The sequence below is a fragment of the Arvicola amphibius genome, chromosome 3 (genome assembly GCF_903992535.2).
Source record: "Arvicola amphibius chromosome 3, mArvAmp1.2, whole genome shotgun sequence".
Classification (NCBI taxonomy): domain Eukaryota; kingdom Metazoa; phylum Chordata; class Mammalia; order Rodentia; family Cricetidae; genus Arvicola; species Arvicola amphibius.
The window spans coordinates 145,423,959-145,437,369 of record NC_052049.1 but is presented as its reverse complement, the minus strand read 5'-3'; the positions used below and the strand labels follow the sequence as shown (position 1 = coordinate 145,437,369).

The 13,411-nt window shown below is 39.3% G+C and overlaps 1 protein-coding gene across 1 annotated transcript in view; it reads left to right on the top strand.

Annotated features, from left to right (window-relative positions):
* Tinag (tubulointerstitial nephritis antigen) overlaps window positions 1–13,411 on the top strand; it is a 95,047-nt gene that overhangs the window by 21,031 nt on the left and 60,605 nt on the right. Inside the window, exon 4 of the mRNA XM_038324171.1 lies at window positions 4,938–5,052. Coding sequence (XP_038180099.1) covers window positions 4,938–5,052 — 115 coding nt within the window. The remainder of the gene's footprint in view (window positions 1–4,937; window positions 5,053–13,411) is intronic.

The window sequence follows — 13,411 nt, the reverse complement described above, 5'->3', positions numbered from 1 at the left end:
GCTCAAAAGATGAGCTGGTATTATTGATCACTTTCTTCTCTGGTAGCATGTCTAGCACCTTCTAGTATTATACAAGCTAGCCAGTAAGTATAAAGCTTTCAGGTCTGTATCAGGTTGATTTTTGCAATGTGTGTCAAGCATCTGTTATTTTTAGAAATAGGGAATTAGGATTTAATTCTGGAGTGTAAGAAAGGGCAATGGACATAGCCTGTGATATTTGTGGGTCTATAGGACCTCACTGGCCAAGAACTCCAAATGAAGTAATTCAAACATAGTACAGAGCTTTTTTTTTTTTTTTCTTTTGTTACCCTCTGGTTGGTGTTGTGTAAGGGTTTTTGGTTCTCTTTTAGGCTCAAAAAATTTCTAGGCTGAATTTTTTCTTAGTGTTTTAAAATTTTTTCTCCTAGTTACTTATTCTTTCACTCACTTTGGTAACTTTGTTGTCTGTCTTTATGTCATAACTGTTTTGTACACATCTTGATATAAACTCATATGTTTATTTGAATTTCTTTTGGTTGGGGGACCTTATTTTTTAAAAAAAGTAGAACTCTGAATTTTTTCCTCTGGAAATTCTGCTAGCTTACTATCTTTATTTTACCATACCGAAAATCTGTTAAGTGTGTGTATGTCATGGTGAAATGGTACTCCACGTTTTTGTTTCTTTATGTGATATTCACCACCACTTGAGAGGCTATGTCTTCAAGTTTTTAAATTTTCCCCCTTCCCTTTGCTATTGTTTATTTTATATGCACTTTCCTTGTGTGCTAGATTCATTAGGTACTATATTTAGGAGAAAATCAGCTGTAGTAAAGAGACTGTGATGGTTTCCTCGAGGTCTTGGAGACAGCTTAGCTCTATTCATCAAGATGCTACGCTAAGGTCCATCATACCCATCATCCACACACCCTCTTTGTAGCACGGTCTGGATGGGAGTGTTAGTAATCACTATCCTTGCTTGCTTTTGTGTTGCTATAATAAAATTCTGATCAGAAGTAACTTGAGAAGGGAAGAGTTTATTTGGCTTATAGCTCACAATTCGTTGCAGAGGAAAGCCAAGGCAGGAAGAAAGGCAGGAATCTGAAGGCAGGAACTGAAGTAGAGACCATGGGAAAACACTGCCTTTGGCTTTTCTCTCAGGTATACCCCAGGTATACCTTATACACCCCAGGATTACCTGTCCAGGAATAGCACAGCTCACAGAGGGCTGGATCCTCCTGTATTGATTTTAAACAAGAAAATTCCCCATATTCAATTGAGACGATTCTTCACTGAGTTTTGCCTTTTCCCGAGTGGTCCAATTTAACACCAAAGCTATCCAGGATGTTCCTCTCTTCCAGATCTCACAACATATGAGCTTCTGTACACCATTTGTGGTCTGCTTTGTAAGCCACACAATGCTCTAAGCTCTGTCACTTTCTCCTCTGAAGCCCAGTGGATCTCTTGCTCTTGTTGTAATATAGAGGGTGTAATAAAACTGTACAGATGTTCCAGTTTTAGGGTCCTTAATCCTTTCTCTGGGGCTATACCTGAGGGCTGATTGCCTCTGTTCCTTGGTGGTAGACTTGGGTAGGCTGAGCTTGATTTTTGTTTCTCATTCTTGAATCTTATTTCATTTTTATTTTTTCTCATATAATACATTCTGACCATAGTTTCCTTTTCCTAAATCTCTCCATCTCCTGCTGTCATCCATCTCCCTCAGATCCATCCCTCCTCAGTTTCCCTTCAGGAAAGAGCAAACCTCCAAGGGATATCAACCAAACAGCCATAACAATATACAATAAGACTTGTCATAAATTATCACATCAAATCTGGAAAAGGTGTCCCAGTAGGAGGAAAAAGGTGCCACAAGCAGCCAAAAGAGTCAGAGACACCTGCCTTTCCATTGTGAGGAGTCCCACAAAAGCTTTTTGCACAGCCCTGAGCTATTCCCTCAGTCTGGTTCTGGGGACCCCAGTCTGATCATGTGCTTCTTCAGGCAGAGGCAAGGCTGGAACACCATGAGCACTGGGAATCTCTCCATTTTAGATTTTCCCATACTCTTCTGGTGCTTGGTCAAGGTTTCTGTCCACTTTCCTCTTTAGTGGTTAAGTTCAGCATGTTATTTGGGTTTCAGGCAGAGTCAACCAGTTCTTCAAGTTCTTAATAGGTCAGGTGCTTAAGTCCTCATGGTTCTTCCTGGTAGGATATGGCTCTGCACTACTACTGGGTGTTTCTCATTGCCCTGGCTTCTTTGTGGACAAAAGCCCACCTAGTCTTAGTTCTTTGCTCATATTTCCTCTATTGGTACAATGCATGGCTTTTTATCTTGATTTTCTTCTACTTACCTAGTCTCAAAGACACTATTTCTCAAGAATTGAACTCAAAGATGCCTTGTGCCTTGAGGAGCTCTAAGGAAAGTGGAGCCAGTGCATGCCCTCAGCTAGCAAGAGGAAGATCACCTCTATCTTATTAGGTTTCTTTTGTCTTTTAGATTTATCTATTTTTTTTTACATTTACCTGTTTATGCAAATGAGTGATTCGGCTGCCTGTATGTATGTATGCATACCACATGTGGCCTGTGGTCTCTGCATAAGTCAGAAGAGGACATTGCATCCCTGGGATCTGAAATTACAGAAGGTTAGGAGCTACCATGTGGATGCTGAGAACTGAATTCTGGTCTTTTGCAAAAGCGGCAAACACTCCTATCCACAATAGAACTATCTCTTCTGTTTTACTATATATCCTTGGCTGGCCTAGAGCTCACTGTGTAGACCAGACTGACCTTAAACTCAGTGAACCTCCTGAGTAGTGGGATTAAAAGGCTGGAGCCAGCACCCCAGATGAACCCCTCTATCTTTTATTTTAAAATGCTTCTTCCTTTCGTTAAATTGAGTTCTCAGTTAAATAATCCCTGGATGTCTCTTACATATTTGGAGACTACTAATACAGGGAACCTCCCCCTAAAAATCACTTTGCCCAGCAGTTTCTGTTTGTTTTATAAGTAACATTACATGTGCAATACAGATCTGGAGGTTACCACCTTGAAATTCCTTAGGTGTTGCAGTTTTTGCTTTAAAAATATTACTGAGAATTGAGTTGAATTTCTAATAACTCAAAATATCTTACCACATTATAAGTAATTTTGATGACAAACACAACAAAGTATAGTATAGACCTGATTTTAGTAATGAAAACATTTGTCTGTAGGGTAGAAGGTTTGGACTAGCAATGTTTAGAATCCTGTCTGGTGTCTGGTGTTCAGCCACCATCACCTACTGGAGAATTCAAATTTTCTTATCAAAATTTGAAAATAAGGCACTTTTTCCTAAACAAGGTGAAAAAATAAGTCTCTAAAAAACAATGCATTTTAATAGCTGATTTCTAAATAATGGACTTAATAAGTTTGCCAGTAACTATTAGTGGTTAACACTGGATACAAATTAACTCACTTATTGTCTAAATAACATTTGAGGATATAAACTCTTTAAACTAGAATGATGAAGATTGCCAAGAAGACACTCAATGGTAGAGCACTCACCTACCTAGATTCAGTCTCCAATACTGCAAAAATAAAATGTATGACTAGCTAGCTTTCCATTTTTCATAGACAACTTCTGTTTTGCTGAGAAACTTCAAAAGAAACTTCAAAACTGAGAAAGTTCAATTCCAACTGGACTTGGTGGTCTCCCGTTAGATCTGTCCCACCATCTCAATGGGTACATGCACTCCTCACGGTCCTGACTTCCTTGCTCATGATCTCCCTCCTTTTGCTCCTCATCAGGACCTTGGGAGCTCAATCCGGTGCTTCTATGTGGGGCTCTGTCATTTTCTCCATCCAATGCCAGGTGAAGGTTCTATGGTGATATGCAAGATATTCATGAGTATGGCAATAGGATCTGGACATTTCTGGCACCCTCTCCTCAGCTGCCCAAGGAACTAGCTGGGGGTGTCTTCCTGGACATCTGGGAACCCCTCTAGAGTCAAGTCTCTGCCAACCCTAGAATGGCTCCCTTAATTAAGATATATAATTCCTTGTTCCCATATCCACCCTTCCTATATCCCAACCATCCTATTCCCCCAAGCTCTTCCCATCCTCCACTTCACACTTTTCTCTCCCCATCCCCCCAACTCCCCATCCCACCCCACCCCCAAGTTCCCATTTTTTGTCCAGCAATCTTGTCTACTTCCAATATCCAGGAGGATAACTATCTGTTTTTCTTTGGATTCACCTTCTTATATATCTTCTCTAGGATTTTTTTTTATGAATTATAGGCTTGATGTCCTTTATTTATGGCTAGAAACCAATTATGAGTGAGTACATCCCATGTTCATCTTTCCTGGACTTAGGGGGAGCTGGGAGGACCTTGGACTTAACATAGTGAAGGGAACCCTGATAGCTCTTTGGCTTGGAGAGGGGCAGAGTGGGGGTATGGGTGGAAGGGAGGGGAGGGAAGGGGGAGGAGGAGGGGAGGAGATGGAAATTTTCAATAAAAAATGAGAAAAAAATAAAAATAAAACTGAAAAAAAAGAAAAAAACTGAGAAAGTTCAAAAGGCACAGTTTGTCCTCTTTAACCTGTAAAGTCTGTAAAGTCAGGTTTCTTTCTAAAGAGCAATTATGTACATTTAAAGGAAACGACATATATTAGCATTATTATACTTAATCTTTTTATAGTATATAAAGATGTCATATTCTTGGGTTCAACATATAATTATGTGGACTCACATTTCTTATATCTATCATAACAGAAACAGACCAAATCCAAGACTAGTGTTTCATGCCCTTGATTTTTGAAAGATCAGTGTTTGCAGCCTTATGAAGACTATTCGCTCTGTTCTGATAATTCACATATTTTGATATCCCATTACTATATAATTTTCAGATCTAGAAATAAGAATGTATTTATGAGTGATATCATGTAACCTATACATATTTTTTTCTGCTTCATTTGTAAGGTAGATGGACAGCACAGAACTATAGCCAATTCTGGGGAATGACTTTAGAAGAAGGGTTCAAATTTCGCCTTGGCACCTTGCCACCTAGCCCTATGCTTCTGAGCATGAATGAAATGACAGTAAGTGTTTCTTTCTGATTCATGGATGTACACGTGTTTTTGCAGGTGAACTTATGTATATATTTAAAGAAATCTGAACTATAACGTACAGTTTTGATTTTTCAGAACCATGAAAATGAAACATAAATTAAAAAGAAAATCGCTAAATATAAAAACCATTACCTACCTATAAAATTTGTGTGTCTTTTAAATGATGACTGGGTGTTCTGTTTCATTGTCAGTGACTTTACAGGAATACGTATTTCTACTAAAGGGTTTGATATTCCATGTTTTCAGTGGCAAGTCTTGATCGTCAAGTTGATTTGACTAGGAGGGTATGTTTGTGAGAGTGCTTCCAGAAAATATGAACTAAGAAAGGAAAGCAACTACATACAACAAAAACAGTTAACAAGAATTGCATTTTCAATATTCAGTCCATTTTCATTTAGCAAATTCAGAGAAAACAGTTCACCATCTATACCATTGTAGTGACTCCAAAGTTTTATACCTAACTTATTTTCTTAATTAAGAAAAACTGCAACAATAATTCTCCATAAGACCCTGGAAGGATATAAAATTACATACCAATGGAGACATTTGACTGCCTTGTCAGTCACCCAACGTTCCTTTGCAATGTTAGAACTTCTATCTTTAGCTTACAGGCCTAGAGTATCAGGCAGACTTTTCAATGAAACAGGAAATTTGAAGGTCTATCCTGCCTTGTTTTAGCAAAGTTCAATAGTTTCTTTCCTCTGTGTCTTGCAGAATGTCTGTCAGACTCTTCTATGAAGCAGGAATCTCAAAGGATTTCCCTGCCTTATTTTGGCAAAGTTCAGCAGTCTCTTTCTTGTGGATCATGCATGTCTAGTTTGCACAGCACATAGTAAAGCAGTCAAGGCAAAAGCAGTTTCTTGTCCATTGAGTTTCTTCAATGGCCATCACCCTTTTAAGAAGTAGAATGGTGCTGACAGGAGCAGATGTGTCTCATTGTCATGAGAAACCCATCTTAGGCACACACTCCATGATGATTAGAAAAGATTTGTTCTCCTTTGTCCTTGGCTACTCAGTCAGCCTCCACCGTCGGCCACATTCAGAGTCCGGTTTGGTCTCATGTTCCATCAGTCCCATTCCAACTGGACTTGGTGGTCTCCCGTTAGTTCTGTCCCACCGTCTCCATGGGTGAACGCACCCCTCACGGTCCTGACTTTCTTTCTCATGTTCTCTCTCCTTCTGCTCCTCGTCAGGACCTTGGGAGCTCAGTCCGGTGCTCCAATATAGGGCTCAGTCATTTTCTTCATCTATCGCCAGGTGGAGGTTCTATGGTGATAAGCAAGAAATTCATCAGTATGGCTATAGGAAGTGGCCTTTTCAGGCTCCCTCTCCTCAGCTGCCCAAGGAACTAGCTGGGGGCGTCTCCCTGGAAACCCGGGAACCCCTCTAGAGTCAAGTCTCTTGACAACCCTCAGATGGCTCCCTAAATTAAGATATATGCTTCCCTGCTCCCATATCCACCCTTCCTGTATCCCAAGCATCCCATTCCTCTGAGCTCCCCCCATTCTCCCCTTCATGCTTTTCTCTCCCCATCTTCCCTTGGCCCTGTCTCGCCCCACCCTCAAGTTCCCAATTTTTGCCCGGCGATTGTGTCTACTTCCAATATCCAGGAGCATGGACGGGCTCTGTGGGAGCCTTCTCAGCTTGGTTGATCACCTTCCTGGACCTGGGGGGAGTTGGGAGGACCTTGGTCTTAGCATAGAGTAGGGAACCCTGATGGCTCCTTGGCCTGGTGAGGGAGGGAGGGGGTATGGGAGGAGGGGAGGGGAGGGACAACTTCTTGATGTCCTGGATACCAGCATCACTGAGTGCTTTAATATCAAACAAACTACGATTGAGTGAGCCTAAGTTACACTGAGACTGAACAAGCAAATTGTTGCCTTGGAATTCATTACATTGCAAAAACCTTGTTTGTTGCTCCTACCACAGGAGTCTGTAGTATAAGTATGTCAAGATAACTTCAGCCATTTCACATTCAACATAGAAAAGATGTTTAATATACCAACAGTTATTTTTCATAGATATTCAGCTTAGAAAGTGTTCGGAGTCTTCTATAACTAGTATGACAAAATCTTTAGCAGTATGGTTCATTTCATGGTTTTCAGTAACTTAACTTTATACACAACTGGAAAAAGTATATTTTTTCTTGTAGTTTTTGTCTTTCCTTTTGCCCCTGGTATTGTTTAAGAAAATACTCCATTATAACAGCCATTCTTTCATTTTCTTTCATTGAGTGGCAGAGTGAGCTCAATATTTATTTTTAAATATTAATATGCTTTTCGTTGATATTTTTACAACATTTTCTTTTAAAGCATAAACTTTCAGAAGCTTCTGATAACTTACTGTAGTCTAGAAAAACACATGATAGAGTTTTTCAAGTTGCTACTCACCACAGCAGACAGCAGACCCTTTCACTCTAAACCATTTATTGGTTCTTGGGTATTTGCCTAAAAATTTCTGTGGTAATACATAAATGAAAAACAATTTTAATGATTAGTGTTTTAGGAAAGTTTAAAGCTAAGTAGTTCCAAGAAATCAGCAAGGACAATTCAACTGATCTCCAAGGGTTCCATTGCCTAATTATGACATACCCGCTTGGAAATAGATTCTGATTTCTTAAGCACAGTAGCTGAGGGCTGTTTCTAAGTGTTCGAATTGTCTCCAATACTAGTCAAGAATAGTTTAGGAACCAAAGCAAGTATTTATGGGAAGGACACAAGGGCAACACAAACTGAGTTGAAATGGTAGTCTTATATGGGCTAAAGATGAAGCCTCTTGGGTACAAATTAATACCCAATAAATGATATCAAACTGACTCAAAGTATAATACAAATGGACAATTCATAAAGTTGTACTTTTGAATAACTGATATTTCCTTTACTTAATTGTTTTCAAAGGGGTAGACTATATATGTAAGAGGGTTATTGGTAGAAAATCCAAATTTACATTTAGTGTGGTTATTATCTATTATTGAAATATTTGTAGTTGCTGAGCCATGATGTGATTCCTGGTATGCTAAAAAATGCACTGTACCCTAACCTAAAATCCCTCTCATTCTTTGGCCACATTGCCTAGATGAGTGTTGGAACTCAAAAGTTTTTACAATGCAGAGAATGTTGAGAGGAAGCTGGTCTGTACTTCTGCAACTAGGATTCCTGGGATAGCTGACAGCTAGGAGACTGTATCTCAGCTGCTGCCAGATAAAAAGAACATTATATCTGTCTTTTGAAGATTCATAATACTCATGAGAACACAGAGAATATTGCAGTTTTAATTTTTAGCAACTTTTTAGTGCAGCATTATCTAAATTCACAGATTAGATAAGTTTTGGGTTAGTAGTCAGGTCTTAGACTCCACACAATATAATTTAAGAAATACTGACTTCAGCTAAAGTTTTAAAATAAAAGTATTGCAAAAAGCAAAAGTATATTCTTGGAAAAATACAACATAGTCCAATTCCTTAGGAAAAAATTAGAGATGACCAATTATTATGGCTGTTTGTAAAGCTTAAATTGATGGAGTCTCTTCTGAGCTAGCAGAAAAATTACTGTTGAAGAGATGTTAAAAGGTATATCTGGGTTTGGTGATGTGCTTAGTGGTGGAGTGCTTTTCCAGTATGTACAAAGCCCTATACAAAGTATTATACACATGCACAGATATGTGCATGCACTTGTACATCTAGCATATATATATATATATATATATATATATGCACATGGGAATTTATCAAGTACTCCAAGAAACTTCATTGCATGATATTTATTTATAAATATTGAAAATGCTTTGTATTAAAATTACCATTTTTGCTCAAAAGTCTAAAAATAAGTGTTTATTTGCATATTTGTTTCAGTTTAAATTTTTAAAGGACAGCCTGGAGAGATTGCTTCATGCTTAAGGGTACTTTGTGCTGTTTCAGAAGGTCCAGTTTTAGTTACCAGCACCTTTATGGTAGTTCACAATCATCTGTTAACTACAATCCCAGTCAATTTGATGCCATCTGCAGACACCAGGCATGCATGTAGTACACATGCATGTAGTATACATGTAGGAGAGACATCCAAACGCATGCAAAACAGCTCAAATTTAAGAAATGTGCAGTTTTATTATTGCCACTGTTGATTGCCCTAAAAAAATAATTTGATGTTATATCGAAAATAGAACTCTTCTAGAACTATAAAGATGTTAAGAAGGACAGCATGTCAATTGAAACCCATAGCCTTACTACTATATTGGATGTCAAGATGGTATAGGTAAAATGTTCAGTTACCCTAATGAGAATCTTTATTCTGTTATTCAATATAAATGGACTTAGTTGGAAAAACTCACAGATAAAAATGATGACGTAAATTTTCAATTCTATGTTAAGAGTAATTAAAACTATCATTTTATGAATTACATATTAACTTTAGGCCGCTAAAATTTTTGATGAGTCAACAAATGTTCATCTGATCATCTGAATGTTTCATCACTATCTAAGTGGGACATAACAGTTGATCGACTGTTTTATTTCTCTGGTCATTAGATATAATCCATGTATTTTCCATCAGTTTTTGATTGAAGCCTCTCTGATGACTTTAGGGCTAGGCATCAATCTATGAATATACCAGAATATTGTTAGGCATCATAATACTGACTTTTTTCTCCATGCATTGTCAGGGGTGGGCTCCCTCCCATGGCATGGGTGTCAGGTTGGAACAGTCATTGGTTGGCCACTCCCACAATATCTGTGATACTCTTTCCCCAGGACATCCCATAGGCCAGACAGACTGTAAGTCAAAAGTTATGTGGCTAGAATGGTGTCCCAATGCCTCTACTGGTAGTCTTGTCAGTCTTGCCTGTTACAGCTGGTGGCCAGTTCAGGCTATATATCCTCTTTTGCTAGGAGTTTTAGCTGGGGTTATCATGTAGTTCCTGGGAGTTTCTCCTGAACTAGGTTTATACCTGACCATGAAATGACCCCTTATCTAGTAAGCTCTTTCAATACAGTACTCTTCCACCTACACCACCCCATCTGATCCCTCATGATCCCATCCGGATCTTCCTCCAGTCCACCCAGGGAGATCCAAGTGCCCTCTTTGTTACCTAACCTCTCTGGGTCTATAGATTGTATCATGATTATCCTTTACTTTCCAGGTAATATCCGCTAATAAATGTATTTGTTTGTTTTCCTGGATCTGGGTAACCTTACTCAAGATATTTTTTTCTAATTCCATCCATTTGCTTTTGAATTTCAAGATGTCATGGTTTGTAATAGCAGAGTAATACTCTACTGTATAAATGAATCACATTTTCTTTATAAAGTCTTCAGTTGAGGGATATCTAGATAGTTTCCAGCTTCTGACTATTCTTGCTACTATAAACTTAGTTGAGTATGTGTCCTTGTGGTATGATTGAGGATCCATTGGGTTTATGCCCAAGAGTAGTATAGCTGGGACTTGAAGTAGGTTGATTTCCAGTATTCTGAGAAACCTCCATTGCCACGCGCTGTGCCCCCTCCCCCCCCCCCTCGTCTGTGCTGTATGCCCTAGAACCCAGTTAGTGAGCTTCAGGCAAGGGGCTGGAGGTTGAGGAAACACACGCAGAGACAGACTGGCACACAGACCTTCCAACACTGGTACCAAAAAGCCCTCCTTTAATAGCACCATGGAGGCTTAAATACCCTGCAGTCAATGGCCAACAGGTGAAAATCCTATCCTCTGATCCTCTAGGTAAAGCACAGCTTTTAGTAACTTCAATTAGAAGGCTCTAGACAAGGAAGAGCAGCTGAAGGCCAGGACTCATTAGTTCCAACACTCCATATTGATTTTCAAAATGGCTGTACAATTTGTACTCCTACCAGAAATGCAGGAGTGTTCCCCGTACTCCACATCCTCTCCAGCTGCCTTTGCCTTACAGAAGCTTTTCAGTTTCATGAGGTCCCATTTTTAAATTGTTGAAACATTTTATTTGAGTAAAAATAGTCCTTTCTGAAAGAAGATCTTATCCTGGCACCAAAAGCACCTGTGTAACAGAAAACTTTGTGGAGACCAAAACACTGACAACAAAAAGAAAAACACAGTTAAATATCTTTATAATTTACATACTATTGGATAAAATGGTCTGTTTCCCCATAAAATGGTTGTTTGGCTCCAACACTCATGTAAAGCAGCTGGCCACAACACAGTGAGTGTGAATGATGCCAGAGAGTCTGGGTCAGATGTTGTGGTGGAGCTTGTGCTAATGTGTGTTCACCTCAGAACATTCTCATACATGTTGACAAGGGCAGGAGCAAACCAGGAGAGTGGACATTCTCACTGACACTGGCTAAAGCTGTTAAAATTCTAGCCACCACTGTATGCATAATGCTGTGACGGTGACTGAGCACAACCAGAGCAGTGGGGAGCCTAACTGATTGACACAGATAGATCCTCACAAGGGTGTTTAAAAGTATATTTTTTATTAAACTGGCCTTCCCCTATAAGCAGATTGATGACCACCTCAAGTGCCATCATAGAACCTTCACCCAGCAACTGATGGAAGCAGATGCAGAGGTCCACAGCTAAGTTCTTGGCTGAGTTTCCAGAGACCAGTCCTAGAGATGGAGGAGTGATGTATGAGCAAAGGGGTCAAGATCATGATGAGGAGATCCAAAGAAACAGCTGACCTGAGCTAGTGGGAGCTCACTAGCGGACTGACAGTGGGGAAACCTGCATAGGACCAAACTAGGCCCTCTGAATGTGGGTGGCAGATGTGTTATTTGGGGCAGTCTTTGTAGATACTGGTAGTGGGACCAGGATTTATACATAGTGTTTTAATTGGCTTTTTGGACTCCATTTTCTTTGGAGGGATACCTTGCTCAGCCTAAATATAGAGGGAAGGGCCTTGGTCCCACCTCAAAGTGATGTGTCAGACTTTGTTGACTCCCAATGGGAAAGTTTACCCTCTCTAATGAATGCATAGGGGTGGGGCAGGAGGCAGTGGGGGCAGCGGGAGGAGGGAAGGGAGTGGGAATGGGATCACTATGTAAAATGAGAAAAGATTGTTTCAATGAATAAATTAGTTGATTTTAAAAAAGTAGATTTCTAAAGTAATCAGAGGAATCTATATACTATATACCACTGTCTTTTGAGTGTCAGGCTCTTTTTTTCTACTCTTATTTCTTCCACAAATCTACTGCACAAGACATTAATTCTTTGCTTTATCACTAGCATGAAATAGAAAATGAAATAAAATGAAACAATCTGCATTGAGTCAAATGACAAACCCTTAAAACCATGGAATACTATCCATAATTTTTAGATCCTCACATAAATTTTAGATACCCTTGGCACTTGCTAAATAAAATATTGTGTTGAAAATAGAAACCAATTAAATTAAAAAATGGTTCTTATAAACTGTTCAAGTAAATCAACTTCCTTTAAAATTACCTGCTTCAAACTTGTGTTCTAGGTAAACCATTTAAGATATATTCATCTGTACTCGTATGCATCGTTCTAAACTTTTAGTACCTCTGAAATTGGGACGCTTTCTTACATTTCATAGATTTGGTTCAATGAAATACAGCATTGACCTAGAAACTTCAATGACAATTCTTTGTTCTTTAATAAATATGATAAGGCTCAACTGTGAGTGACAAGACTGAAAATGGCAGTGGCATAAGCACAGCATAAATCACCCCTCCAATTCTGCAAGCAAAGCCGCAGAGGAAGAGGGTCCTGGACCCAAGCTGCACTCCTGTTGCTCCTTCATTTCTTGTTCCTTCATTTCCAAGGTGGGACAACAGCTCACGGAGATTCCTCCATGCCTATCTATAACACCTGATTTCTGGTAGCAGAGAAAAGCAGGAGTAGAAAAAAAAAAAGCCCGAGTAGTCTTTTAAAGAAAATTCTCATACAGTACAAGTGACACTTCTGTGTATTGTACTGGAAATAGTAACAGCGGCACCTGGAGTCTGGCCAGTGTAGTCTCGTTCCTCAGCCTGCGTGTGCCATGATAAAAATTCTATGACTATGAAGAAAGGATGGGACTGGAGACCTGGCACTAGCCACGGAGCATGAGGTACCAGAGAATCATCAAGGGATTCCAAATGCCAACATGCAAATTTAAATATTTGCGAGGATGAGAAATATCCACATATTCCCCGGCTATCAGAAAAACACCTTTCTCCTTCTCAGAATTAAATATTTTTGAGAAATGTCTTGGTATTCTTCACCACTGATCTGGAACTGTGAAATGTTGGAATAGGCTCAAGTTTTTGGTTTCATTATTTAAACTTTAGATGTTTTTGGTTATCCAAATTAAAATGGGAGGGTAAAGTTGGAGCTGATGATAGGAGGGTGTTCCACATAGT